The 27,932-nt window shown below is 51.1% G+C and overlaps 1 protein-coding gene across 1 annotated transcript; it reads left to right on the top strand.

Annotated features, from left to right (window-relative positions):
- Nucleotides 1-174: 174 nt before the first annotated feature.
- LOC144503921 (UDP-glucuronosyltransferase 1A1-like) lies at nt 175-27,932 on the top strand. The gene is made up of 5 exons (XM_078229000.1): nt 175-1,090; nt 5,529-5,660; nt 10,924-11,011; nt 17,103-17,322; nt 27,522-27,932. The coding sequence occupies exons 1-5, from the start codon at nt 239-241 to the stop codon at nt 27,787-27,789; spliced, it is 1,560 nt and encodes a 519-aa protein (XP_078085126.1). The 5' UTR covers nt 175-238; the 3' UTR covers nt 27,790-27,932.

Here is a 27,932-nt window from a genome sequence, read left to right as displayed (position 1 = left end):
TGGTTCACCACATCAACCAAGCTAACGGCCCTAACAAAGGTTAATAGATGGTAAAAGTTAATGAGGTAATGCAAGTGAGGGATTGCATCTGTGTTGTTAAACATTAATAGCCTCGAGGTCACAGACTCTGTAAATGATCACGTTTTTAAGGGGTTTTATCACCAGATGATATTTGAGTGCAGTGGATTCAGGTCAGGACCTGCTCCCGGGACCCACGGACATTCAGCCACTTGGCAGAATGGCTTCTGCCCATCGGCTGGGCTGCCTGCTGGTTTGCCTGTCATGTTTCTGGAGCGCCGGGGAAAGTGGGAAACTGTTGGTTATTCCCATGGACGGGAGTCACTGGCTGAGCATGCGGCTCATTCTGGAGGAACTCCACGGGCGGGGGCACGAGATTGTGGTGGTCAGTCCCGATAACAACTTGCTGATCAAGGTGCCTGGCCACTACGGCAGCAAGGTCTACCCCATCGGGTTCAGCAAGGCCGAGGTGGACAGGATGTACGAGGGCCTGATCGAGTTGGCTTTTTACGAAGGAATGTTTTACCAAAGGATCAGCAAGACCCTGCAGCATGTGAGTAGTATCAGGCAGTTCTTCCTCAGCAGCTGTGAGGACCTACTGTTCAACGCGGAGCTCATGAAGGAGCTGGCCAAGGAAAAGTACGACGCTTTGCTGACCGACCCCTTCAGCCCCTGCGGCACCATTATCGCGGAGAACCTCTCGCTACCCTCGGTCAACTTGTTGCAAAGGCTTCCGTGCGGTTTGGACAACTTGGCCACACAGTGTCCCAGGCCTCTCTCCTACGTGCCAAGAGCTCTGACGGGGAACACCGACCGGATGAACTTCCTGCAGAGGGCTAAGAACATGTTAGCCGGGTTAATGGAGCCACTGTTGTGCCACTTCATTTACTCCCCCTTTGACGAACTGGCCAAAAGGTTCCTCCAGAGAGAGGTGACACTGGTCGAACTGCTGAGCAGGACGTCCATCTGGCTGCTGAGATCCGACTTCATGTTGGAGTACCCTAGACCCATCATGCCGAACGTGGTGCTGGTTGGAGGCATTAACTGCAAAGATAGGAAACCATTACCGCAGGTAGGGGACAACACAAAGAACAAAGAACAGTACGGCAGAGGAACAGGCCCTTCGGCCCTCCAAGCCTGCACCAATCACATTGTCCTATCTAGACCAACCGCCTGTGTCCCTCTAGTCCCCACCTGTGTCTATCCAGATAAGTCTTAAATGTCACTAACATAACTGCCTCCACCACCTCACTTGGCAGCGCATTCCAGGCCCCCACCGCCCTCTGTGTAAAAAACTCCCCCCGCACATCTCCACTGAACCTTTCCCCCCTTATCTTGAACTTGTGCCCCCTGTAATTGTCATTTCTACCCTGGCAAAAAGCTTCCAACTGTTCACCCTATCCATCCCCCTCATAATTTTATAAACTTCTTTCAGATCACCCCTTCAGCCGCCGTCTTTCCAGGGAGAACAATCCCAGTTTATTCAATCTCTCCTCGTAGCTAATACCCTCCATACCAGGCAACATCCTGGTAAACCTTTTCTGCACTCTCTCCAAAGCCTCCACATCCTTCTGATAGTGTGGTGACCAGAATTGGACACAGTATTCCAAATGTGGCCTAACCAGCGTTTTATATAACCGGAACATAATTTGCCAACTTTTGTACTCGATGCCCTGTCCAATGAAGGCAAGCGTGCCGTATGCTTTCCTCACCACCTTTTCCACCTGTGCTGCCACTTTTAAGGATCTGTGGACTGCACTCTCAGAATTCTGTACTCCGGAGTCCTCCGGCCTTTCACATCCTGCTGCCATTGTCAGCAGGGACGGAGAATTTGGCGCTCAGCCAAATCTCCATTTATTCCAGCCGGAGTTTTTCTTTATTCATTCATGGGACACGGGCGTCGCTGGCTGGCCAGCATTTATTGCCCATCGCTTGTTATAAAATCCCTACAGTGCAGAAGGAGGCTATTCGGCCCATCGAGTCTGCACCGACCACAATCCCAGCCAGGCCCTATTCCCGTAACCCCTCATATTTACCCTGCTAATCCCCTGGACACTAAGGGGCAATTTAGCATGGCCAATCAACCAAACCCACGCATCTTTGGACTGTGGGAGGAAATCAGAGCACCCGGAGGAAACCCACGCAGACACAGGGAGAACGTGCAGACTCCACACAGATAGTGACCCAAGCCGGGAATTGAACCCGGGTCCCTGGCGCTGTGAGGCAGCAGTGCTAGCCACCGTGCCACCGGGTCAACCACATTGCTGTGGCTCTGGAGTCACATGTAGGCCAGACCAGGTAAGGATGGCAGATTTCCTTCCCTAAAGGACATTAGCGAACCAGATGGGAGAATCTCAGCTGTGAGCAAGGTCGGAGAATTCCGGCCATGGAATCTGACATAATTACTGACTACTTGTGGCTGAAGGGCTTTGAATAAGCCATCTATTTAATTCAGGATATTTATCAGCGCTATTTTAATTTCCAAACTTGTTCTTTGGTCAATTAAACATAGAGGCAAGGTCGCCATAGTCCCAGGTGACCATGGTCTGCTCTCTCCTTTTGAGGGGGAGAGCTGACTGGTGGAGATTTAACCTGACGATCACCACACTTCAGGCTAGGGCAAGGTTGAAAAGATGGGGTGATCTTTCTCTACACCCTAGCTATGACTGTAACACTACATTCTGCACCCTCTCCTTTCCTTCTCTATGAACGGTATGCTTTGTCGAATAGTGCACAAGAAACAGTACTTTTCACTGCATACTAATACATGTGACAATATGGTAGACTCTTTAGGACGGAGATTAGGAGACATTTCTTCACCCAAAGAGCGGTGAGCCTGTGGAATTCATTACCACAGGAAGTAGTTGATGCCAAAACATTGAATGTATTCAAGAGGCGGCTGGATATAGCACTTGGGGCGAATGGGATCAAAGGTGTGCGGGTTAGGTTGATTGGCCAGGTTAAAAATTGCCCCTTAGAGTCCTGGGATGTGTAGGTTAGAGGGATTAGCGGGTAAATATGTGGGGGTAGGGCCTGGGTGGGATTGTGGTCGGTGCAGACTCGATGGGCCGAATGGCCTCCTTCTGCACTGTAGGGTTTCTATGTTTCTATGTTTTCTATGTTATGGGGAGAAATGGGGACAATCAGCCATGATCGTGATGAATGGCGGAGCAGGCTCGAAGGGCCGAATGGCCTCCTCCTGCTCCTATCTTCTATGTTTCTATGTTAATAATAAATCAGATCAAATCGAATCGGTACGGGAATTGAACCCGCGCTGTTGGTGTCGCTCTGCATCATGAACCAGTCCTCCCCTTCCAGCTACATTTAAAGTATTTAAATTGGGTTCTTGCCGGCTATGGGAGGGGCGGGCCCCGATCGGGGCAGGCAGGGTGAGCTGGGAGCATCGAGACTGCCAAACCCATACTTCGCCTGCCGTCCGAATCTCTAACCATCGAGATACTCAACAGGAGCCAGCTGCATGTCAGTACATTCTCCCCGTGTCTGCGTGGTTTTCCTCCGGGTGCTCCCGTTTCAAAGAACAAAGAAAATTACAGCACAGGAACAGGCCCTTCAGCCCTCCAAGCCTGCACCGACCAGGGGATGGCACGGTAGCACAGTGGTTAGCGCTGCTGCCTCACAGTGCCAGGGACCCGGGTTCGATTCCCGGCGTGGGTCACTGTCTGTGTGGAGTTTGCACATTCTCCCCGTGTCTGCGTGGGTTCCCCCCGGGTGCTCCGGTTTCCTCCCACTGTCCAGAGACGTGCTGGTTAGGGCCGTGCTAAATTCTCCCTCAGTGTTACCCGAACAGGCACCGGAGTGTGGCGACTAGGGGATTTTCACAGTAACTTCATTGCAGTGTTAATGTAAGCTTACTTGTGACACTAATAAATAAACTTTAACTTTACTTTTACTTTACTGCCAAGAATGGGCAGATTATCTTATGAAGAAAGGCTGGACAGGTTTGGTTTGTATCTATTGGAGTTCAGAAGAGTGAGAGGTGACTTTATTGGAACATAAGAGATCCTGAGGGGTATTGACAGGGCGGATGTGGAGAGGATGTTCCCTCTTGTGGGAGAATCTAGAACTAGGGGGTCACCCTTTAAAATGGAGATAAGGAGAATTTATTTCTCTCAGAGGGTGGGGAGTCTCTGGATCTCTCTTCCTGTAAAGGCAGTGGGAGCAGAGCCTTTGAATGTTTTTAAGGCAGAGCTGGATAGATTCTTGGTAAGCAAGGGGTGAAAGGGGAGGTCAGGATGCAGATTTGAGGTTACGCTCAGGTCAGCCATGATCTTATTGAATCTTGGAGCAGGCATGAGGGGCCGAATGGCCTCACCCTGCTCCTTGTTCATGTGCTAAACATTGTACTAAATGTAACTCTGGGTGCTGATATAGTGGGCGGCATTTTATGGCCTTGTTCATCCCGAAACTGTCAAATCCCACCCTAAGGACAACAGACCTTTATCCGCCCCTCACCCGCTCCGATTCCCCTGGCGAGCGGGTCGGTAAGATTCCAGCCAGTATGTAACATTAAAGCCGATTTAGTGTAACCCAGATCCGTGTGCATGTCACTGGTTCGACCTTCACCCCTAATTGCCCTTGAGAGGGCAATGGTGAGCTGCCTTCTTCAAACCCAGTGAGAAGTCTCACAACACCAGGTTAAAGTCCAACAGGTTTATTTGGTAGCACGAGCTTTCCGAGTGCTGCTCCTTCATCAAGTGAGTCAGCAGTGTGAACCCAGCAGTCCATGAGTGTAGGAGAACCATCGAATCATAGAATCCCTACAATGCAGAAGGAGGCCATTCGGCCTATTGAGTCTGCACCAACTCTGACAGGGCATCTTACTGGTCACCCAGGGCAACTTAGCCAGTCCCCCTGACACTAAGGGGCAATTTAGCATGGCCAATCCACCTAACTTACATATCTTTGGACACCAAGAGGCAATTTAGCATGACCAATCCCCCTAACCTACACATCTTTGGACACTAAGGGACAATTTAGCATGGCCAATCCACCTAACCCGCACATCTTTGGACACTAAGGGGCAATTTAGCATGGCCAATCCACCTAACCCGCACATCTTTGAACACTAAGGGGCAATTTAGCATGGCTAATCCATCTAACCTACGCATCTTTGGACACTAAGGGGCAATTTAGCATGGCCAATCCCCCTAACCTGCATATCTTTGGACACTAAGGGGCAATTTAGCATGGCCAATCCACATAACCTACACATCTTTGGACACTAAGGGGCAATTTAGCATGGCCAATCCACCTAACAAGCACATCTTTGGAGTGTGGGTGGAAACCAGAGGAAACCATGCAGACACGGGGAGAACATGCAGACTGCACACAGACAGTGTCCCGAGGCTGGAATCGAACCCGGGTCCCTGGCGTTGTGAGGCAGAATATGTCACGGGAGAGGGTGGCGGGGTGGCGGCGGGGTTACTGCCCAGTCACTGAAGTTGAAATATTCACCGTAACCTCTTGCCTTCTCCTTTGTTCCTCCTCAGGATTTGGAAGAATTCATGAACAGTTCTGGGGATCACGGAGCCGTGATCTTCTCCCTGGGCTCAATGATGCCAAGCATGCCAATCAGGACAGCCAATGAGATTGCAGAAGCGCTGGGCCGAATTCCTCAGAAGGTGAAGTTCGATCGAGGCAGCGGCTAACACCGGAATAACAGATTAATTCTGCCCGTGACAGCTCTGGTGTCCATTCATTGAAGCTTAAGTTTCACCTATTAAAACCCTTCCATTGCTTTGTAAATATAAACAGCCCACACGGATTGGTAAGACATCAGGGGAGGGGTTGATCTGAGTTCCTTATCCATCAGGTCTTACTCAGACACAGCTGGACCAAGTCGCAGAACTCGGGGAAGGGACACACAACGAGAGAAGCGCAGACCTTAACACCATAGATCGGGACGACACAGAATCGATGCCCATTCGGCCCATCGTGCATAGAAGGAGCTGTCCAATTAGTCCCACTCTTTTCCCCTCGACCACAGCCCCGGTTCAATATGTAACAATCTTATTTTGCAAAAGAATATCCTGGCACAGTGGGTTAGCACTGCTGCCTCACAGCGCCAGGGACCCGGGTTCAATTCCAGCCTCGGGTCACTGTCTGTTTGCACGTTCTCCCCGTGTCTGCGTGGGTTTCCTCCGGGTGCTCCAGTTTCCTTCCACAGTCCAAAGATGTGTGGGTTAGGTGGATTGGCCGTGCTAAATTGCCCCTTAGTGTCAGGGAGACTAGCTAGGGTAAATGTGTGGTTACGGGAAGAGGGCCTGGGTGGGATTGTGGTCGGTGCAGGCTCGATGGGCGGAATGGCCTACTTCTGCACTGGAGGGATTCTATGATTATTCATTAAAATATCTGAAAGAACATTCTAAAACATTTCAAAATGGCCACCAAGGAACGTGCAATACTAGTCAAGTTTTCTACAGAGATCATGCTGCACTCTGAATAGTTACAATAAAGTTGTGATACATCGAATGTGAGGCACACAGCCTGAGAGGGATCTATACAATTCCCAGCCCCTCCATAAACAATGGCTGAAAGGTCTTAGATAGCGATCTTCCCTCACTACGCCTCTGAGGTGGCTACCCAAACTTGACTGCATCCCTCAGCACATAGTCCTGGACCTTGGAATGTGCCAGTCTGCGTCACTTAGTGGAGTACAGTAAGGAGTCTCACAACACCAGGTTAAAGTCCAACAGGTTTATTCAGCAGCACAAGCTTTTGGAGTCTCGTTCCTTCATCAGGTGAGTGAGGAGTTGTGTTCACAAACAGGGCATATACAGACACAAACTCAATTTACAAGATAATGGTTGGAATGCGAGTCTTTACAGGTAATCAAGTCTTAAAGGTACAGACAATGTGAGTGGAGAGAGGGCCAAGCACAGGTTAAAGAGATGTGTATTGTTTCCAGCCAGTTAGTGAGATTTTGCAAGCCCAGGCAAGTCGTGGGGGTTACAGATAGTGTGACATGAACCCAAGACCCCGGTTGAGGCCGTCCTCATGTGTGCGGAACTTGGCTATCAGTTTCTGCTCAGCGACTCTGCGTTGCCATGTGTCGTGAAGGCCGTCTTGGAGAACGCTTACCCGAAGATCAGTGGCCGAATGCCCGTGATTGCTGAAGTGTTCCCCAACAGGAACATAAGAACATAAGAAATAGGAGCAGGAGTAGGCCATCTAGCCCCTCAAGCCTGCCCCGCCATTCAATAAGATCATGGCTGATCTGAAGTGAATCAGTTCCACTTACCCGCCCGCTCCCCATAACCCTTAATTCCCCTACCGATCAGGAATCCATCTATCCGTGACTTAAACATATTCAACGAGGTAGCCTCCACCACTTCAGTGGGCAGAGAATTCCAGAGATTCACCACCCTCTGAGAGAAGAAGTTCCTCCTCAACTCTGTCCTAAACTGACCCCCCTTTATTTTGAGGCTGTGCCTTCTAGTTCTGATTTCCTTTCTAAGTGGAAAGAATCTCTCCACTTCTACCCTATCCAGCCCCTTCATTATCTTATATGCCTCTATAAGATCCCCCCTCAGCCTTCTAAACTCCAACGAGTACAAACCTAATCTGCTCAATCTCTCCTCATAATCTACATCCCTCATCTCCGGTATCAACCTGGTGAACCTTCTCTGCACTCCCTCCAAGGCCAATATATCCTTTCTCAAGAGACCACTCTTGCCTGGTGATTGTCGAGCGGTGTTCATTCATCTGTTGTCGTAGTGTTTGCATGGTTTCCCCCAATGTACCATGCCTCGGGACATCCTTTCTTGCAGCGTATCAGGTAGACAACATTGGCCAAGTCGCAAGAGTATGTACCGTGTACCTGGTGGATGGTGTTCTCACGTGAGATGATGGCATCCGTGTCGATGATCCAGCATGTCTTGCAGAGGTTGCTGTGGCAGGGTTGTGTGGTGTTGTAGTCACTGTTCTCCTGAAGGCTGGGTAGTTTGCTGCGGACAATGGTCTGTTTGAGGTTGTGCGGTTGTTTGAAGGCAAGAAGTGGGGGTGTGGGGATGGCCTTGGTGAGATGTTCGTCTTCATCAATGACATGTTGAAGACTCCGGAGAAGATGTCATAGCTTCTCCGCTCCGGGAAAGTACTGGACGACGAAGGGTACTCTGTCCACCGTGTCCCGTGTTTGTCTTCTGAGGAGGTCGGTGCGGTTTTTTGCTGTGGCGCATCGGAACTGTCGATCGATGAGTCGAGCGCCATATCCTGTTCTTATGAGGGCGTCTTTCAGTGTCTGTAGGTGTCTGTTGTGATCCTCCTTATCTGAGCAGATCCTGCGTACATGGAAGGCTTGTCCGTAGGGGATGGCTTCTTTAACGTGTTTAGGGTGGAGAAGTGTAGCATCGTGAGGTTATCCGTGGGCTTGCGGTACAGTGAAGTGCTGAGGTGACCGTCCTTGATGGAGATGTGTGTGTCCAAGAATGCAACCGATTCTGGAGAGTAGTCCATGGTGAGTCTGATAGTGGGATGTGTCTATATAGTGTGCTTCCCCCTGTTTGTGAATACAACTCCCACTCACCTGATGAAGGGGCAGTGCTCCGAAAGCTTGTGCTGCCAAATAAGCCTTTTGGACCTTAACCTGGTGTTGTGAGACTTCTTACTGTGCTTCCCCCAGTCCAACGCCGGCATCTCCACATCATCACTTAGTGGAGGACAGTTCTTTGCAATGGAAGATCATCAAGTTTTGGGGAGACCAAAGAGCATCTTTCGCCAAGTTGGTGATCCTTCAGCATCCTTCAGGGGAGGCGATGGCTTAGTGCTATTATCGCCAAATTGTCCGCTCTTGAGTTTATGGGGCAGGAATGGCAGTGGAGGCAGGGAGGTGGCGGGGAAGGGGGGGGGGGCGGGGGAGTCCCAAAACAGCTTTGAGGATGGGTGGGACCTCCCCACCATCTGCCCTGGTGGGATTTGAACCCGGGTCCCCACAGCACTACTAGCTTAGTGCCAATGCCACCACCCGACTGCCTCCCTACGCTACTACTCCCTGCCATGGGTATCGGAAAGACTTATAAGTTGGTGATTAAACACAACAAAAAACAGAGAGAGCTGGAAAATCTCAGTGACGGCCGAGTGGTATTATCACCAGACTGTTAATCCAGAAACTCAGCTAATGCTCTGGGGACCCGGGTTCGAATCCCGCCACGGCAGATGGTAGAATTTGAATTCAAGGAAAAAATATCTGGAATTAAGAATCTACTGATGACCATGGAACCATTGTCGATTGTTGGGAAAACCCATCTGGTTCACTAATGTCCCTTTAGGGAAGGAAATAAAACAAATAACAAAGAAAATTACAGCACAGGAACAGGCCCTTCGGCCCTCCAAGCCTGCACTGACCATGCTGTCTATCTGAACTAAAACCTCCTACCCTTCAAGAGAACATATCCCTCTATTCCCATCCTAAAAGAACAAAGAAAATCTGCCGTCCTTACCCGGTCTGGCCTACATGTGACTCCAGAGCCACAGCAATGTGGTTGACTCTTAACCGCCCTCAGGCAACTAGGGATGGACCAGCCAGTGACACCCATGCTCCAAGAATGAATAAAAAGGAAGTTAACATTTGTTTCGGTGTGTGTCCATGGGAACAGTCCGTAGAACACAGTCCAGGGAGGCAGAAAATCCCGGCAATGTTTCAGGTTGTTGACCTTCCAATGGGAACGAGGGAATGTCGAAGATGATCTGTGTTTTGAGTAAGGACTAAACATCACACCACAGGGAGCGGTTGAGCAGAATGCAGATACATTTAGAATCATAGAATCCCTACAGTGCAGAAGGCCATTCGACCCATCGAGTCTGCACCGACCACAATCCTATTCCCTATTCTCGGAACCCTCATTTACCCCGCTAATCCCCCTGACACTAAGGGGCAATTTAGCATGGCCAATCCAACTAACCCGCACATCTTTGGCCTGTGGGAGGAAACCGGAGCACCCGGAGGAAACCCACACAGACATGGGGAGAACGTGCAGACTCCCCACAGACAGTGACCCAAGTTTGGAATTGAACCCGGGTCCCTGGCACTGAGGCAGCAGTGCTAACCACTGTGCCATCGTGCTGTCCACAGGGGGGACCCATTTGAGGGAGGGGGAATTTACGATGGTAGATTTGGTTGAGATTTTTTGTACTTATTCATTCGTGGGACATGGGCACCACTGGCTGGCCAGCATTTACTGTAAGAGTTTTAACAACACCAGGTTAAAGTCCAATAGGTTTATTTGGTAGCAAATACCATAAGCTTTCGGAGCGCTGCTCCTTTGCCAGATGGAGTGGAAATGTGCTCTCAAACAGTGCACATTTCCACTCCATCTGACGAAGGAGCAGCGCTCCGAAAGCTTATGGTATTTGCTACCAAATAAACCTGTTGGACTTTAACCTGGTGTTGTTAAAACTCTTACTGTGTTCACCCCAGTCCAATGCCGGCATCTCCACATCAGCATTTATTGCCCATCCCGAGTTGCCCTTGGAGGGCAGTTGAGAGTCAACCACATTGCTGTGGCTCTGGAATCACATGTAGGCCAGACCGGGTAAGGATGGCAGATTTCCTTCCCTAAAGGACATCAGTGAACCAGATGGGTTTTCCCGACAATGGTTTCACTGTCATCAGTAGATTTGCAGTATAATTCACACCTCAATTTTATCCTTCAAAATGCATCACTTCACATTTGTCCGGATTAAACTCCATCTGCCATCTCTCTGCCCAAGTCTCCAACCTATCTGTATCCTGTTGTATCCTCTGACAATCCTTCAAGTCCTGCGACTTGAGCCCAGAATCTTCTCACTGAATGGCAGGTGATCCTCAAATACCTGCCTTTTTCATCAGGATGCATGAGGGGGTTAATCTGGGAATTCATGATTGGAATGTTGCCTCTTTTCCGATAGGTCCTCTGGAGATACACTGGAAAAAGGCCTTCGAATCTGGCCTCCAATACCAAGCTGGTGACGTGGCTGCCACAGAACGATCTGCTGGGTAAGAGAGTGACGTGCGTTGATGTGTTGGTCATGCGGGTAGTTACCCCACCATTGACTCAGTGCCCCACCACAGTGCACCAGAGCGCCTCAGCGCCACCTCCCACCAGGGGAGGAGGGGTTGCAGGGGGTCCCGAACATCCGGAGGCTCCAGCAGGGAGCGGTGTTCTAGGAGTTAGAGCTTTGGACGGAGACGAGGGGAGCAAAGGCAGATGACACAAAGATAGGTGTGAAGACATGTTTTGAAGGGGACACAAGGAAATTAGCTTCCATTTGAAGCTTATTCTGACTGTGGGCACCTCCCCCCACCCCACCTCCCTCCCCCCCTCCCCCCGCCATCCCACCTCCCCCCCTTAAAGTCCAACCATCACTGGACCTTCCCGCCTCTCCCCCAGGCCTTTCCTATCCAATCTACCCTGGAACCCCTCACATATACCTCATCTCCCACTCCAGGGACTTGATTCTTGACAGTGCAGAAGGAGGCCATTCGGCCCATCGAGTCTGCACCAATTCTCCAAAAGAGCATCCCACCCAGGAACTACCCCTTCACCTTATCCCCATGATCCCGTGCTTCTACCGTAGCTAATCCATTGAATCCCTGCAGTGCAGAAGGAGGCCATTCGGCCCATCGAGTCTGCACCGAAAACAATCCCACCCAGGCCCTATCCCCATGACCATTTACCCTGCTAATTCCGTGGCACTAAAGGGCAATTTAGCATGGTCAATCCACCTGACCTGCACATCTTTGGAGTGTGGGAGGAAACCGGAGCACCCGGAGGAAACCCACGCAGATACGGGGAGAACGTGCAAACTCCACACAGACAGTGACCCAAGGCCGGAAATGAACCTGTGTCCTTGGCGCTGTGAGGCAGCAGTGCTAACCACTGGGCCACCATGCTGTTAATAAAACAAATGGTGTCCTCAGGTTTACATCCTATACAAGGCAGTCACTGACGCTGTCCCATCGTCCCCAGGCTGACAGTATCTAGCCCAGGAGCTTGCATACGTTGAAGAGACAACTGACACAATCTCCTCTGCTCCAATCCTCCTCCCCCCCTTCACCCACCTTTCCTCTCCTCCAATGGGCCAAGGCCTCCCCTTTAACCCCACCCACCCCCGTGCTCTCGTGATGACACATTGTATTTGCCAAGAAAAGGCGAGCTGTGTATCAGCACGTATCCCCCCCCCCACCCCCCAAGGCAGGCCCTCGGCCTTCAGAGACTTTGGGATTCTCGCCGGCAACTCTTGGATCGCTCTGAGCTGCAATCAGCCCCCAGCCCCCCCCCCTCCCCCCCCTCCCCAAAGCCCACCCACTCCCCTGTACCCCAAGTAGTGTGAGCATGAGAATTGTCCCGGAACAATTCCAAGGCAACCAGTGTCCCGGGGGGAGGGCCACATACGGCCAATTTGGATTCTGAGTGCGGCCCCCACCAGACATTTTGTTGGCCGTTGCCCAGGTGCAGTGTTGCCACATTCCGCTGATTCCCGTCCATGTAGTTTTTTTCCTGCCGGTCTGACTGAAGCGATTCGCACATAAAGCGAGGGTGAGTGAGGTGAGGTGTGCGCTGATTGCTCACAACATTGACTGTGAGAGCCGTGCGCTCCCTCTGTGTCCAAAGTGTCAATATTTCTGTTGTCTTTACCATTTGAAGTTGATGACAGTTTTGTTTTATTCATTCGTGGGGCATGGGCATCGCTGGCTGGGCAGCATTTATTGCCCACCTCTAGTTTCCTGAGGGCAGTTGAGAGTCAACAACATTGCTGTGGCTCTGGAGTCCATTATAGGCCAGACCAGGTAAGGGCGGCAGATTTCCTTCCCTAAAGGGAAGGTGTAGTGGACAGTGAGGAATGTTTTCAAAGCTTGCAGAGGGATTTGGACCAACTAGAAAAATGGGCTGAAAAATGGCAAATGGAATTTAACACAGACAAGTGTGAGATATTGCACTTTGGAAGGACAAACCAAAGTAGAACGTACAGGGTAAATGGTAGGACTCTGAAGAGTGCAGTTGAACAGAGGGATCTGGGAATACAGGTACAGAATTCCCTAAAAGTGACGTCACAGGTGGATAGGGTCGTAAAGAGTGCCTTTGGTACATTGGCCTTTATAAATCGGAGTATCGAGTATAAAAGTTGGAGTGTTATGGTAAGGTTATATAATAAGAAGTTTAACAACACCAGGTTAAAGTCCAACAGGTTTATTTATGAGATGATGGCATCTGTGTCGATGATCCGGCACGTCTTGCAGAGGTTGCTGTGGCAGGGTTGTGTGGTGTCTTGGTCACTGTTCTCCTGAAGGCTGGGTAGTTTGCTGCGGACAATGGTCTGTTTGAGGTTGTGCGGTTGTTTGAAGGCAAGAAGTGGGGGTGTGGGGATGGCCTTGGCGAGATGTTCGTCTTCATCAATGACATGTTGAAGGCTCCGGAGGAGATGCCGTAGCTTCTCCGCTCCGGGGAAGTACTGGACAACGAAGGGTACTCTGTCCACTGTGTCCCGTGTTTGTCTTCTGAGGAGGTCGGTGCGGTTTTTCGCTGTGGCGCGTTGGAACTGTTGATCAATGAGTCTAGCGCCATATCCTGTTCTTATGAGGGCATCTTTCAGCGTCTGGAGGTGTCTGTTGCGATCCTCCTCATCTGAGTAGATCCTGTGTATACGGAGGGCTTGTCCGTAGGGGATGGCTTCTTTAACGTGTTTAGGGTAGAAGCTGGAGAAGTGGAGCATCGTGAGGTTATCCGTGGGCTTGCGGTACAGTGAGGTGCTGAGGTGACCGTCCTTAATGGAGATGCGCGTGTCCAAGAATGCAACCGATTCCGGAGAGTAGTCTATGGTGAGCCTGATGGTGGGATGGAACTTGTTGATGTCATCATATAGTTGTTTCAGTGATTGTTCACCATGAGTCCAAAGGAAGAAAATGTCATCGATGTATCTAGTGTATAGCATCGGTTGAAGGTCCCGTGCGGTGAAGAAGTCTTGTTCGAACCTGTGCATGAAGATGTTGGCATATTGAGGTGCAAATTTGGTCCCCATGGCTGTTCCGTGTGTCTGGATGAAGAACTGGTTGTTGAAGGTGAAGATATTGTGGTCCAGGATGAAGCGGATGAGATGTAAAATTGCATCTGGAAACTGGCAGTTGTTGGCGCTGAGCACTGAGGCCGTTGCAGCAATGCCATCGTCATGGGGGATGCTGGTGTAGAGTGCTGAGACATCCATTGTGACGAGGAGCGCTCCTGGTTCAACTGCTCCTTCGCGACACACGACAGCGCAGAGTCGCTGAGCAGAAACTGATAGCCAAGTTCCGCACACACAAGGACGGCCTCAACCGGGATATTGGGTTTATGTCACACTATTTGTAACTCCCACAGTTGCGTGGACCTGCAGAGTTTCACTGGCTGTCTTGTCTGGAGACAATACACATCTTTTTAGCCTGTCTTGATGCTCTCTCCACTCCCATTGTTTTGTTTCTTAAAGACTGGATTAGTTGTAAGTATTCGCATTCCAACCATTATTCATGTAAATTGAGTCTGTGTCTTTATAAGTTCTGTTTGTGAACAGAATTCCCACTCACCTGAAGAAGGGGCTTAGAGCCTCGAAAGCTTGTGTGGCTTTTGCTACCAAATAAAAGTACATACTCTTGCAACTCGGCCAACGTTGTCTACCTGATACGCTGCAAGAAAGGATGTCCCGAGGCATGGTACATTGGGGAAACTATGCAGACGCTGCGACAACGGATGAATGAACACCGCTCGACAATCACCAGGCAAGACTGTTCTCTTCCTGTTGGGGAGCACTTCAGCGGTCACGGGCATTCAGCCTCTGATATTCGGGTAAGCGTTCTCCAAGGCGGCCTTCGCGACACACGACAGCGCAGAGTCGCTGAGCAGAAACTGATAGCCAAGTTCCGCACACACAAGGACGGCCTCAACCGGGATATTGGGTTTATGTCACACTATTTGTAACTCCCACAGTTGCGTGGACCTGCAGAGTTTCACTGGCTGTCTTGTCTGGAGACAATACACATCTTTTTAGCCTGTCTTGATGCTCTCTCCACTCCCATTGTTTTGTTTCTTAAAGACTGGATTAGTTGTAAGTATTCGCATTCCAACCATTATTCATGTAAATTGAGTCTGTGTCTTTATAAGTTCTGTTTGTGAACAGAATTCCCACTCACCTGAAGAAGGGGCTTAGAGCCTCGAAAGCTTGTGTGGCTTTTGCTACCAAATAAACCTGTTGGACTTTAACCTGGTGTTGTTAAACTTCTTACTGTGTTTACCCCAGTCCAACGCCGGCATCTCCACATCAAGGTTATATAAGGCATTGGTGAGGCCGAATTTGGAGTATTGTGTACAGTTTTGGTCACCTAGTTACAGGAAGGATGCAAATAAGATTGAAAGAGTGCAGAGAAGGTTCACAAGGATGTTGCCGGGACTTGAGAAGCTGAGTTACAGAGAGAGATTGAATAGGTTGGGACTTTATTCCCTGGAGCGTAGAAGATTGAGGGGAGATTTGATAGAGGTGTATAAGATTTTGATAGGTATAGATAGAGTGAATGCAAGCAGGCTTTTTCCGCTGAGGCTAGGGGAGAAAAAAACCAGAGGGCATGGGTTAAGGGTGAAAGGAGAAAAGTTTAAAGGGAATATTAGGGGGGGCTTCTTCACGCAGAGAGTGGTGGGAGTGTGGAATGAGCTGCCGGATAAAGTGGTAAATGCGGGGTCACTTTTAACATTTAAGAAAAACTTGGACCGGTTCATGGATGAGAGGGGTGTGGAGGGATATGGTCCAAGTGCAGGTCAGTGGGACTAGGCAAAAAATGGTTCAGCACAGACAAGAAGGGCCAAAAGGCCTGTTTCTGAGATGTAATTTTCTATGGTTCTATGGTTCTAAAGGACATTAGTGAACCAGATGGGTTTTTCCGACAATGGTTTCATGGTCATCAGTAGATTCTTAATTCCAGATTTTTAAAATTGATTTCAAATTCCATCAGCTGCCGTGGCGGGATTCGAACCTGGCTCCCCAGAACATTAGCTGAGTTTCTGGACTAATGGATATTACCGCTAGGCAAATCTGAAATCCAAGTAGAAAATTCTGGAAATGCCCGGCAGTCCTATTGGCATTCGGTACGAGGGGGGCGGTGGGGAGAGGGGTGGGGGGAGGGGGGAGAGGGGTGGGGGGAGGGGGGAGAGGGGTGGGGCGAGGGGGGAGAGGGGTGGGGGGAGGGGGGAGAGGGGTGGGGGGAGGGGGGAGAGGGGTGGGGGGAGGGGGGAGAGGGGAGGGGGGAAGAGGGGAGGGGGGAGGGGGGAGAGGGGTGGGGGGAGGGGGGAGAGGGGTGGGGGGAGGGGGGAGAGGGGAGGGGGGAGAGGGGTGGGGGGAGGGGGGAGAGGGGTGGGGGGAGGGGGGAGAGGGGAGGGGGGAAGAGGGGAGGGGGGAGAGGGGAGGGGGGAGAGGGGAGCTTATGTGAAGCCCTCATCATTATGATTGGAACATTTTTTGAAACCAAAGTCTCTCGAGGGACCGTATTTTGGATATTATTCCAATAGGCGATGGCCTAGTGGTATTATCGCAAGACTACTAATCCAGAAACTCAGCTAATGTTCTGGGGACCCGGCTTCGAATCCCACCACGGCAGATGGTGGAATTTGAATTCAATTTAAAAAAGCACCTGGAATTAAGAATCTACTCATGACCATGGAACCATTGTCGGAAAAGCCCATCTGGTTCACTAATGTTCTTTAGGGAAGGAAATCTGCCGTCCTTACCCGGTCTGGCCTACATGTGACTCCAGAACCACTGGTTGACTCTCAACTGAGATGGCTGAGGGAGACACTCAATTTCCAGGGCGACTAAGGATGGGCAATAAATACTGGCCCAGCCGGCAACGCCCATGTCCCACGAACGGATAAAAAAAACACGACAACAGAAACAGAAAATGCTGGAAAATCTCAGCAGGTCTGACAGCATCTGTGGAGAGAGAATAGAGCCAACGTTTCGAGTCTGGATGGCCCTGGGTCAGAGCTGGCTGTTATATCCTACAGGGTTGCTGAGGATAAGGTTGATCACGGCGAGTTGAATTTTATTTTCTCTCTTGTTCCGCGCCCCAGGACACCCCAAAACGCGAGCGTTCCTGACGCACGCAGGGTCACACGGACTTTACGAGGCTATCTGCAGCGCTGTTCCAATGGTCATGATGCCAATGTTCGCGGACCAGATAGAGAATGCAGAGCGTATAAAGCATCATGGCGCTGGCGTTGTCCTGAGTCTGAAAGATATCAGCTTTCAGGGGCTACTGGATGCATTAACCACGGTTATCAATAATACCAGGTGAGTGACGGCTGCACACCTTCAGTCAATCAACCTCAAATCTTCATAGGGTGGCAGGGTCACAGTGGTTAGCTCTGCTGCCTCGCAGCGCCAGGGATCCAGGTTCGATTCCCTGCCTTGGGTGACTGTCTGTGTCGAGTCTGCACATTCCCCCCGTGTCTGCGTGGGTTTCCTCCGGGTGCTCCGGTTTCCTCACACACCCCAAAGATGTGTGGGTTAGGTGGATTGGTTGTGGTAAATTGCCCCTTAGTGTCAGGGGGATTTGCAGGGTAAATACTTGGGGTTACAGAGATAGGGTCTGGGTGGGATTGTTGTCGGTGCAGGCTCGATGGGCTGAATGGCCTCCTTCTGCACTATATTTTTTCTCCTCAGAGTTATGTTCTTTTCAGGTTATGTTGATTGACCATGCTAAATTGACCGTAGTGTCAAGGGGATTAGCAGGGTGGAGTTACGGGGGTGGGGCCCGGGTGGTATTGTGGTCGGTGCAGACTCGATGGGCCGAATGGCCTTCTTCTGCACTCGATGGGATTCTGTTTAAAAACCCAAAGAGTATCTCGAAAGAGCAGATAGAATCTATAATGCAGAAGGAGGCCATTCAGCCCATCGAGCCTGCACCCACAACAATCCCACCCAGGCCCTATCCCTGTAACCCCAAGAATTAACCCTGCAAATCCCCCTGACACTAAGGGGCAATTTACCACAGCCAATCCACCTAACCTGCACATCTTTGGAGTGTGGGAGGGAACCGGAGGAAACCCACGCAGACACGGGGAGAACGTGCAGAGTCCGCCCAGACAGTGACCCGAGCCGGCAATCGAACCCGGGTCCCTGGCGCTGTGAGGCGGAGAATAGACTTGACAGGGATATTCAAGATCCTGAGGGGTGTGGACAGAGTAAATATTGAGAAACTATTCCCTCTCAGGAGTACATCAGGAACTAGAGGGCACAGATTCAAAATGGAGAAAAAAGGAGCAGAAGTGAGGGGCTGAAACATCTTTTCACCCAGGGAGAGGGTGGAGCCTGGACCCCTGAGAGGGTGGGAGAGGCAGCTTCGATCAAGGTATTCCAAAGGGATTGATATTTGAAGAGAAAAAATAAGGCCATAAGGTAAAGCAGTAGAATTAGGCCATTCAGCCCATCGAATCTGCTCCGCCATGGCTGATAGGTTTCTCATCCCCGTTCTCCTGCCTTCTCCCCGTAATCTTTGACCCCCTTACCAATCTATCTCTGTCTTAAATACACTCAATGACCCGGCCTCCTCTGTGGTAATGAGTTCCACAGATTCACCACCCTCTGGCTGAAGAAATTCCTCCTCGGTTCTAAAGGGTCATTCCTTTACTCTGTGGCTGTGCCCTCGGATCTCAGTCTCTCCGACTAATGGAAACATCTTCCCCACGTTCACTCTATCCAGGCCTTTCAGTATTCTGTAAGTTTCAATGAGATCCTCTCCCCATCATCCTTCTCAACTCCATCAAGTACGGACCCAGAGTCCTCAAACGCTCTTCATACGTCAAGCCTTTCATTCCCGGGATCTTTCTTGTGAACCTTCTCTGGACCCTTTCCAAGGCCAGCACATCCTTCCTTAGATACGGGGCCCAAAATTGCTCCTAATATTCCAAATGTGGTCTGACCAGAGCCTTATACAGCCTCAGCAGTACATCCCTGCTCTTGTATTTTAGAATGTGTAAGGTTATGGAATAAGATAGGGAAGTGGACTGGGTAAAATGTCCATTCAGCAAGCCATTGCGGACACAATGGCCTCCTTCTGCACTGGAAAGATTTTCAGTAAAGAGTAAAGCAGAGAAAAGAAAGATCTATCCAGGTGCCTGCCAGAGAGGCAAACAGACGAGAAGGCACTGGGTGTATTGCTCCTTCGGGGGGCTAGCACAGACCTGATGGGCCAAATGACCTCCTTCTGTGCTGTCACCATCCCATGATTCTAAATTGGCTGCTGTGTTTCCTACACCACAGCAGGGGGCATACTTTGCAAGTTTTCTATTGGTTGAGAAGTGCTTTGTGGATGATAAATTCTCGCCTGTTTGCCTCTCTGGCAGACACCTGGATAGATCTTTCTTTTCTCTGCTTTACTCTTTACTGAAAATCTTTCCAGTGCAGAAGGAGGCCATTGTGTCCGCAATGGCTTGCTGAATGGACATTTTACCCAGTCCACTTCCCTATCTTATTCCATAACCTTACACATTCTAAAATACAAGAGCAGGGATGTACTGCTGAGGCTGTATAAGGCTCTGGTCAGACCACATTTGGAATATTAGGAGCAATTTTGGGCCCCGTATCTAAGGAAGGATGTGCTGGCCTTGGAAAGGGTCCAGAGAAGGTTCACAAGAAAGATCCCGGGAATGAAAGGCTTGACGTATGAAGAGCGTTTGAGGACTCTGGGTCCGTACTTGATGGAGTTGAGAAGGATGATGGGGGGAGGATCTCATTGAAACTTACAGAATACTGAAAGGCCTGGATCGAATGAACATGGGGAAGATGTTTCCATTAGTCGGAGAGACTGAGATCCGAGGGCACAGCCTCAGAATAAAGGAACGACCCTTTAGAGCCGAGATGAGGAGGAATTTCTTCAGCCGACACCTATTTATACGTGCTGAAATCGCTCAATTAGAGTCATTGAGGTTTACAGCACAGAAACAGGCCCTTCGGCCCAACTTGTCCATGCCGCCCTTTTTTTTAAACCCCTAAGCTAGTCCCAATTGCCCGCATTTGGCCCATATCCCTCTATACCCATCGTATCCATGTAACTGTCTAAACGCTTTTTAAAAGACAAAATTGTACCCGCCTCTATTACTGCCTCTGGCAGCTCGTTCCAGACACTCACCACCCTTTGTGAAAAAATTGCCCCTCTGGACACTTTTGTATCTCTCCCCTCTCACCTTAAACCTATGCCCTCTAGTTTTAGACTCCCCTACCTTTGGGAAAAGATATTGACTATCTAGCTGATCTGAGCCCCTCATTATTTTATAGACCTCTATAAGATCACCCCTCAGCCTCCTACGCTCCAGGGAAAAAAGTAGCCACCTGTGCGATAGTGGAGAGGTGCATTGGGCCCCTCAAGATGTGATTCCGGTGCCTGGACCGCTCTGGCGGGGGCCCCCAGTACAGCCCCCTGACCTCCTCCCGCATAGTGGTGGTGTGCTGTGCCTTGCACAATCTGGCTCTACAGAGGGGTGACCTATTGGAGGAGGAGGAGGATGTGGAGGCTGACCTGCCGGCCGTCGCTGGGGAGGATGACCAGCAGGAGGAGGAGGAGGAGTGGGGGAGGGGAGGGAGGGGGGGCAGCTGCCTACCTCATGACCTGTGATGCGCGTGGCAGGCGTCCTCTGGAGATCCTGGACCTCGAGGGCCCTGGCCAGCTTCCAGGTATCTGGGATGTTTCCATGTCTTCATCCCGCTGCCCCTGCGATGCCCCGGTGTCAGGAAGGGGAGAGTCAGAAGGTGTAGCCACAGCTGCAGTCTCCTGGCCGAAAGGCCCCGGCGTCGGCTTGAGCCCTTCCTCCTCCCTTGGGGTTCCTGTGGGCCCCTGGGTCACTCCATGGGACAGCAGTGCTTCTGCAGTGAGCTCGAGAAGCTCCAGCGTCACCTGGCACTGCCAGTCCTGGAGGACCACCTGCGTCCTACCCATGGCGGTCGAGCCCTCTTTGATGGCCACTTGAGTCGGGGGCCACCTCTCAATGGCCGCAGCAAGTGCCCTCTGAGACTGGGCCACGCTCTGCAAACCCTCAGCCGTGGCCCTCTGTGATCGGGCCACATTCTCAATGGCTGCTGGCGTAGCCCGCTGTGTCTCAGTGCTGTCCCGCTGGGTCTCCTGCAAGCTCTCGGGCCTCAGAATCTCGCGAAGCCTGTTCAGTCCCTCAGCTGTGGCCTGCTGTGACTCGGCCATCGCTTGGAGTCTGCCAGTCATGGTGAGGATCCCCTGACCCAGGCTTTCCACTGCAGATGCCACTCTTGCAATGTTGGCCTGGGAAACACGCAAAACAGCCTGAAAGCTTTGGGACTCCTCCCAACATCCTCGCAGTCGGTCCAGTGTGGCCATCAGCCCCTCCTGCATTCCCTGGCTCTGTTGCTGCATCTCCAGCAGCTGAGGGAGAAGTGATCTCAGAGGCCCAGCATGTAGCCTGGGCCCAGCTGAGTCCTCGCCTCCAGCAGGCCCCTGCGTGCCAGAGGCCTCGGACGTTCCCGCCTCCATCCGATGTACATCAGCAGATGTGTCATGCTCACCAGAGAGTGACCCAGAAGCCTCAACAATAATTGGACCCCACCGACATGTCAATATCTGGGATGGTGAGGTGGCAGATGATGCCAAAATGGTGCCACCCTCGGAGGTCCTTTCACCCGCATCCTCCGAGGACTCATCCAAGCTGTCTGGACCAGGATGGGCAGGAGCTGCAGTCGGGGCCTGTAGTCCAGAAGGCCCCGGGATGTCCGGTTCTGTCCCTGCAGCACAGGACACAAGGTTAAGTGCAAGTGAGGGAGAGGAATCTGGGATGCCAAACACATGATTCACATTTCTCCATTGAACATAGAACAAAGCACCAAGAAAATTACATCACAGGAACAGGCCCTTTGGCCCTCCAAGCCTGCAGTGACCAGGCTGCCCATCTGATTTATAACCCCCTCCCCTTCTGGGGACCATATGCCTCTATTCCCATCCCATTCACATAGCTGTAGAGATGCCCCTTAAAGGTCACTATCCTATCTGACTCCGCGACCTCTCCCGGCAGCGAGTTCCAAGCACCCACTACCCCCTCTGTGCAAATAAACATGCCTCGTACATCTCCTTTAAACCGTGCCCCTCGCACCCGAAACCCGTGCCCCTGAGAAGTTGCCTCAAAGTGAGTGAAGGATTGACAGGTGCTCACGTCTGGACAGCAGCTCGACCATGCTGTCACTGACAGCCCGCATCTCCCCTTCTCTGGAGAGCTCCAGCGCCCGCTCCTCAAAGGGGGTGAGGACCCGGAGGTCTGGCTCACCACCCCCTGTCTTTGCCCTCTCACGGGTGTTATGGTCGATCTTCTCCTGTGGAGACAGAAGGGTTCATGAAAGAAATGATGGTGTGACTCCTGCAGAGTATCAGGTGGTGGCCCTTAGAGGGCAAGTGCAATGGGGCTCTTGGGGGGGATAGGAAGGAGGTGCTTGGGGGTCAGCTGGAAGCATGCGGGGTGCTGGGGATGGGAGGATCTGGGGGAGATTTGGGGAAAGATGCAAGATGGGGTTCAGCACTCACCCTTGCTGCATGGATGAAGTCATTGACTTTTTTCCGGCACTGCTTCCCGGTTCGGGGGGTCAGAGCCCTGGCACTGACCGAGATGGTGTTGGACCTGTTAATTCTCAGATACTTTCAACCAGTTTACTTACTCCAAGATTTTACCCCGGTGCCCTTATTTGCAAGATGGACAAAAGACAAACACAAGTAAAGGTTCAACAAGTTTATTAATAATAACACTATTAACCCTTAAATTACCCACATAAAACAAGAGGATACCCCAGATTCAAGTATGCTACCCGCAAAGATGGCTTGGTTAAACTGCAGACCCGATTCTCTGAGTCCCTCTGGTCCGTCGTCACGAAGGTGAGTCTCGATGGCAGCTTCTTCCTTCTCTGGTCAGTCTTCCAAATGGTCACGGCCGTCTCCCTTGTCGAGTCTTCGCTCCTGTGTACCTTGAAGTGTGTCCCTTTATCCCCCAGCCTGCTTGCCTTTCCAGAACCTTCTCTGGCTTCCGGCCAATGAGGTCCCAGGAGGGGGTTCCAATACCCAGTGGGTTTCTTGATGTCTGCCTGACAGGACACCAGGGTCCGCACCCCAGGTGTCCATCTCCATGTTGTTGAACTTGTTATCAGGTAAGCTTTCTACAGGAACTCTTGGTGACAGAAAGTCTGGCCCGATCTGTGCTTCTAACAATAGGCCGATGCATTTCAATGGGGTGCCATGATCTCCTGCTAAGTCTCAAGTAGAGTGTAACGACCTTTGATGGGTGGTTGATGGGTCAGGCCCAGTCACGTTTGTGTATTGTACAATTGGCCTGCCTGAGGTTTGACTGTGTTTGATTTCAATGTGCCCAATTCTTTAATTTAGGATATCCAATTTTATCAGCCTTAAAACTAGGCCCTGTTTATATCACCACAATGGTGACTTCCTCCCAGGCCGCATTTCCATCAGCCCCCCTGGATCTGCGTCCTCTTGGGGGGGGGGAAGAGGGTGTCCCGCCTCACCTCTGCTGCATCTAGCAGCCTCCCCCAGATCACCCTGAGAGAATTGTGCAGGAATGCCTGTCTGCCTGTTCATTCTTGAGTTTTTATGGAGCTGCCCCTCGTTAGGGCAGATCAGCTGCAGGCAGTTTGGCAGAACATTCCAGCAAGTTCCATGCAGTTTGCTTGTTAGCACTGAGGGGAAGGCAAGTGAACACTTGCAGGTGTGCTGATGGGGAGGGGGGGTGGGTGACAGATGAGTGCCTCAATGACTGGGGACAGGGGAGAGAGAGGGAGGTGTCACACAGCCATCGGAGGCCGGAGGAGATGGGGGCCTTGTGCAGAAGGGTCCGGGGTGGGGGTGAGGGGGATCACACTGCCTGATATCTGTAGGGTGAAGCGGGGGGAGGGTGGATCTCTCTGCCTGAGATGAGTGAGGGGGAAGGGGGTGGTCCGCTGCCACTCTGCCTGAGATCAGTGGGGGGGAAGTGGGGGAGGGGCCCGGGATCATTCTGGGTGGCGGATGATTGGGGGGATAAGGCAGTCTGTTATGTTGTGGGGGTGGGGCAATGTGTGTGGGGCCAGGGGGAGGCATTATGGAAGGGGCATTATGGTAGGGGAGCCGCATTCTATCATATTTTCTTACTGCGCATGCACAGTTGGAGGTTCCGATTGGAGCTGCAGGATTTTGGGTGTGTTAAGCCCCGCCCACAGGCTTGTACAGCGCGATTCAGAATTGTTGATATTTTTGCAGGCAGAGTGCGGATGGGGGCGCCTGAGAACAGGTCTAAAAGTCGGACCTGAAACACTCCCAGTTTCAAGTCCGCCCAGCACTTCGAATCAAAATAGTAAAATAGGGCCTTAAGGGTCAGTTTAGCATGGCCAATCCACTTAACCTGCACATCTTTGGACTGTGGGAGGAAACCAGAGCACCCGGAGGAAACCCACGCAGACACGGGGAGAATGTGCAGACTCCGCACAGAGAGTGACCCAAGCTGGGATTGAACCCGGGTCGCTGTGAGGCAGCAGCGCTAACCACCGTGCCACCCTATTTCTTGGCGAAGCTGAAAAATTCTGGAAATGCCCAGCAGTCCTGTTTGGCATTCAGTAAGGGGGATGGTGGGGGGGAGTGGGGGGAGGGAGGGTTGGGGACAGGGGAACTTATGTGAAGTCCTCTTCATTATAAATGAGATCCTTTTTCAAACCAAAATCGCTCAAGGGACCGTATTTTGGATATTATTCCAATAGGCGATGGCCCAGTGGAATTATCGCGAGACTATTAATCCAGAAACTTAGCTAATGCTCTGGGGACGGGGGGTTCAAATCCCGCCACAGCCGATGGTCGAATTTTAATTCAATAAAAAATATCTGGAATTAAGAATCTACTGATGACCATGAAACCATTGTCGATTGTCGGGAAAACTCATCTGGTTCACTAATGTCCTTTAGAGAAGGAAATCTGCCGTCCTTACCCGGTCTGGCCTACATGTGACTCCAGAGCCACAGCAATGTGGTTGGCTCTTAACTGCCCTCAGGGATGGACAACAAATGTTGGCCCAGCCAGCGACGCCCACATCCCATGAATGAATAAAGGTCGCACTTCCAATTGTAGTGTCAGTGTGGAGGATAGTAATGGACAAGGATGAGTGCTGTCCTACGGGCAGGGTGCTAAATTGGGGGAGGCTAACTATAGCCGGATTAGGCAGGAATTGGTGGATGTTGATTGGGAGAGGATGTTCGAGGGTAAGTCCGCATCTGGCATGTGGGAGTCTTTTAAGGAACTATTGATAAGGCTGCAGGATAGGCATGTGCCTGTAAAAAGGAAAGATAGGAAAGGTAGGATTCGAGAGCCATGGATAACCAGGGAAATTGAGGATCTGATTAAAATGAAAAGGGTGGCGTACGTTAAGTCCAGGCAACAGGAAACAGATGGAGCTCTGGAGGAATACAGAGAGAGTAGGAAAGAACTCAAACGGGGAGTTAGAAGGGCAAAAAGAGGTCACGAGATGTTCTTGGCAGGCAGGATTAAGGAGAATCCTATTCATACGTTAGGAACAAAAGAGTTGTCAGGGAGAAAATCGGACCTCTCAGGGACAAAGGAGGGGAATTATGCTTAGAACCCAAGGGAATAGGGCAGATCCTAAATGAATACTTTGCATCGGTATTCACGAAGGAGAGGGGCGTGTTAACCGGGAGTGTCTCGGAGGGAGGTGTTGACCCGTTAGAGAGAATCTCCATTACAAGAGAGGAAGCGTTAGGTTTTTTAGGGAACATTAAAACTGACAAAGCCCCAGGGCCTGATGGCATCTATCCTCGACTGCTCAGGGAGACGAGAGATGAAATTGCTGGGCCTCTGACGGAAATCTTTGTCGCTTCTTTGGACACGGGTGAGGTCCCTGAAGATTGGAGGATAGCGAATGTGGTCCCGTTGTTTAAGAAGGGTAGCAGGGATAACCCAGGAAATTATAGGCCGGTGAGCTTGACGTCCGTGGTAGGGAAGTTGTTGGAGAGGATTCTTAGAGACAGGATGTATGTGCATTTAGAACGGAACAATCTCATTAGTGACAGACAGCATGGTTTTGTAAGAGGGAGGTCGTGCCTAACAAATTTGGTGGAGTTTTTTGAGGAAGTGACAAAAACAGTTGATGAAGGAAGGGCCGTGGATGTCGTCTATATGGATTTCAGTAAGGCATTTGACAAAGTCCCACATGGCAGGTTGGTTAAGAAGGTTAAGGCTCATGGGATACAAGGAGAAGTGGCTAGATGGGTGGAGAACTGGCTTGGCCATAGGAGACAGAGGGTAGTGGTCGAAGGGTCTTTTTCCGGCTGGAGGTCTGTGACCAGTGGTGTTCCGCAGGGCTCTGTACTGGGGCCTCTGCTATTTGTGATATATATAAATGATTTGGAAGAAGGTGTAACTGATGTAATCAGCAAGTTTGCGGATGACACGAAGATGGCTGGACTTGTGGATAGCGAAGAGCATTGTCGGGCAATACAGCAGGATATAGATAGGCTGGAAAATTGGGCGGAGAGGTGGCAGATGGAGTTTAATCCGGATAAATGCGAAGTGATGCATTTTGGAAGAAATAATGTAGGGAGGAGTTATACAATAAATGGCAGAGTCATCAGGAGTATAGAAACACAGAGGGACCTAGGTGTGCAAGTCCACAAATCCTTGAAGGTGGCAACACAGGTGGAGAAGGTGGTGAAGAAGGCATATGGTATGCTTGCCTTTATAGGACGGGGTATAGAGTATAAAAGCTGGAGTCTGATGATGCAGCTGTATAGAACGCTGGTTAGGCCACATTTGGAGTACTGCGTCCAGTTCTGGTCGCCGCACTACCAGAAGGAGGCGTGGAGGCGTTAGAGAGAGTGCAGAGAAGGTTTACCAGGATGTTGCCTGGTATGGAGGGTCTTAGCTGTGAGGAGAGATTGGGTAAACTGGGGTTGTTCTCCCTGGAAAGACGGAGAATGAGGGGAGATCTAATAGAGGTGTACAAGATTATGAAGGGTATAGATAGGGTGAATAGTGGGAAGCTTTTTCCCAGGTCGGAGGTGACGATCACGAGGGGTCACGGGCTCAAGGTGAGAGGGGCGAAGTATAACTCAGATATCAGAGGGACGTTTTTTACACAGAGGGTGGTGGGGGCCTGGAATGCGCTGCCAAGTAGGGTGGTGGAGGCAGGCACGCTGACATCGTTTAAGACTTACCTGGATAGTCACATGAGCAGCCTGGGAATGGAGGGATACAAACGATTGGTCTAGTTGGACCAAGGAGCGGCACAGGCTTGGAGGGCCGAAGGGCCTGTTTCCTGTGCTATACTGTTCTTTGTACTTTGAGTGGGACACTTGTCTTGTCGAGTCCAGTGCTATCAGCTTTGGAACTAGTGAACAGACCAATAAGTCGACTGGCCCAGATCTCCCACTGTTCACATCGGGGAGGAATGGGGGTGGGACAGCGCTCTCAGTCACGCCATTGCTTTTTCTTTCAGGTACAAGGAAGCCGTCACAAAGATGTCTGCCATCTCGCAGGATCGCGCTCTGGGGGCGCTGGAGCTCTCCGTCTTTTGGGTGGAGTTTGTGATGAGGCATGGCAGGGTTGAACATCTGTGGACCGCAGCCCACGACCTCAACTGGATCCAGTACCACTGCCTGGACGTCCTGGGGGCCCTGCTCGTCCTGGCCTTCCTGCTGGCCTTGTTGCTGAGCAAGTGCTGCCGGCGGCTCCATCTACACCGAGCAAAGAGGAAGTACGATTAAAGGGCGCCTTCGGAAAGTGAGCCTTACCTCAGAGGAGCTGACGGCGCCCGTGGACGGGATGGCCCCTCTCGCACGCGCAAAGTGTTGGAGATAAGACACAGAGCTGGCTAATAATTGAATCCAGTGGTGTTAAAACTGGGTGA

This window comes from Mustelus asterias, chromosome 14 (assembly GCF_964213995.1).
Source record: "Mustelus asterias chromosome 14, sMusAst1.hap1.1, whole genome shotgun sequence".
Taxonomy (NCBI): Eukaryota; Metazoa; Chordata; class Chondrichthyes; order Carcharhiniformes; family Triakidae; genus Mustelus; species Mustelus asterias.
This window is presented reverse-complemented; position numbering and strand designations above follow the sequence as displayed.

Bases quoted from the DNA above. Each gene is read 5' to 3' on its own strand.
- LOC144503921 (XM_078229000.1), top strand. From the start codon at position 239: ATGGCTTCTGCCCATCGGCTGGGCTGCCTGCTGGTTTGCCTGTCATGT. The intron at 1,091-5,528 runs GTAGGGGACAAC...GTTCCTCCTCAG, and splicing joins ATAGGAAACCATTACCGCAG to GATTTGGAAGAATTCATGAA. The intron at 11,012-17,102 runs GTAAGAGAGTGA...TCCGCGCCCCAG, and splicing joins GCCACAGAACGATCTGCTGG to GACACCCCAAAACGCGAGCG.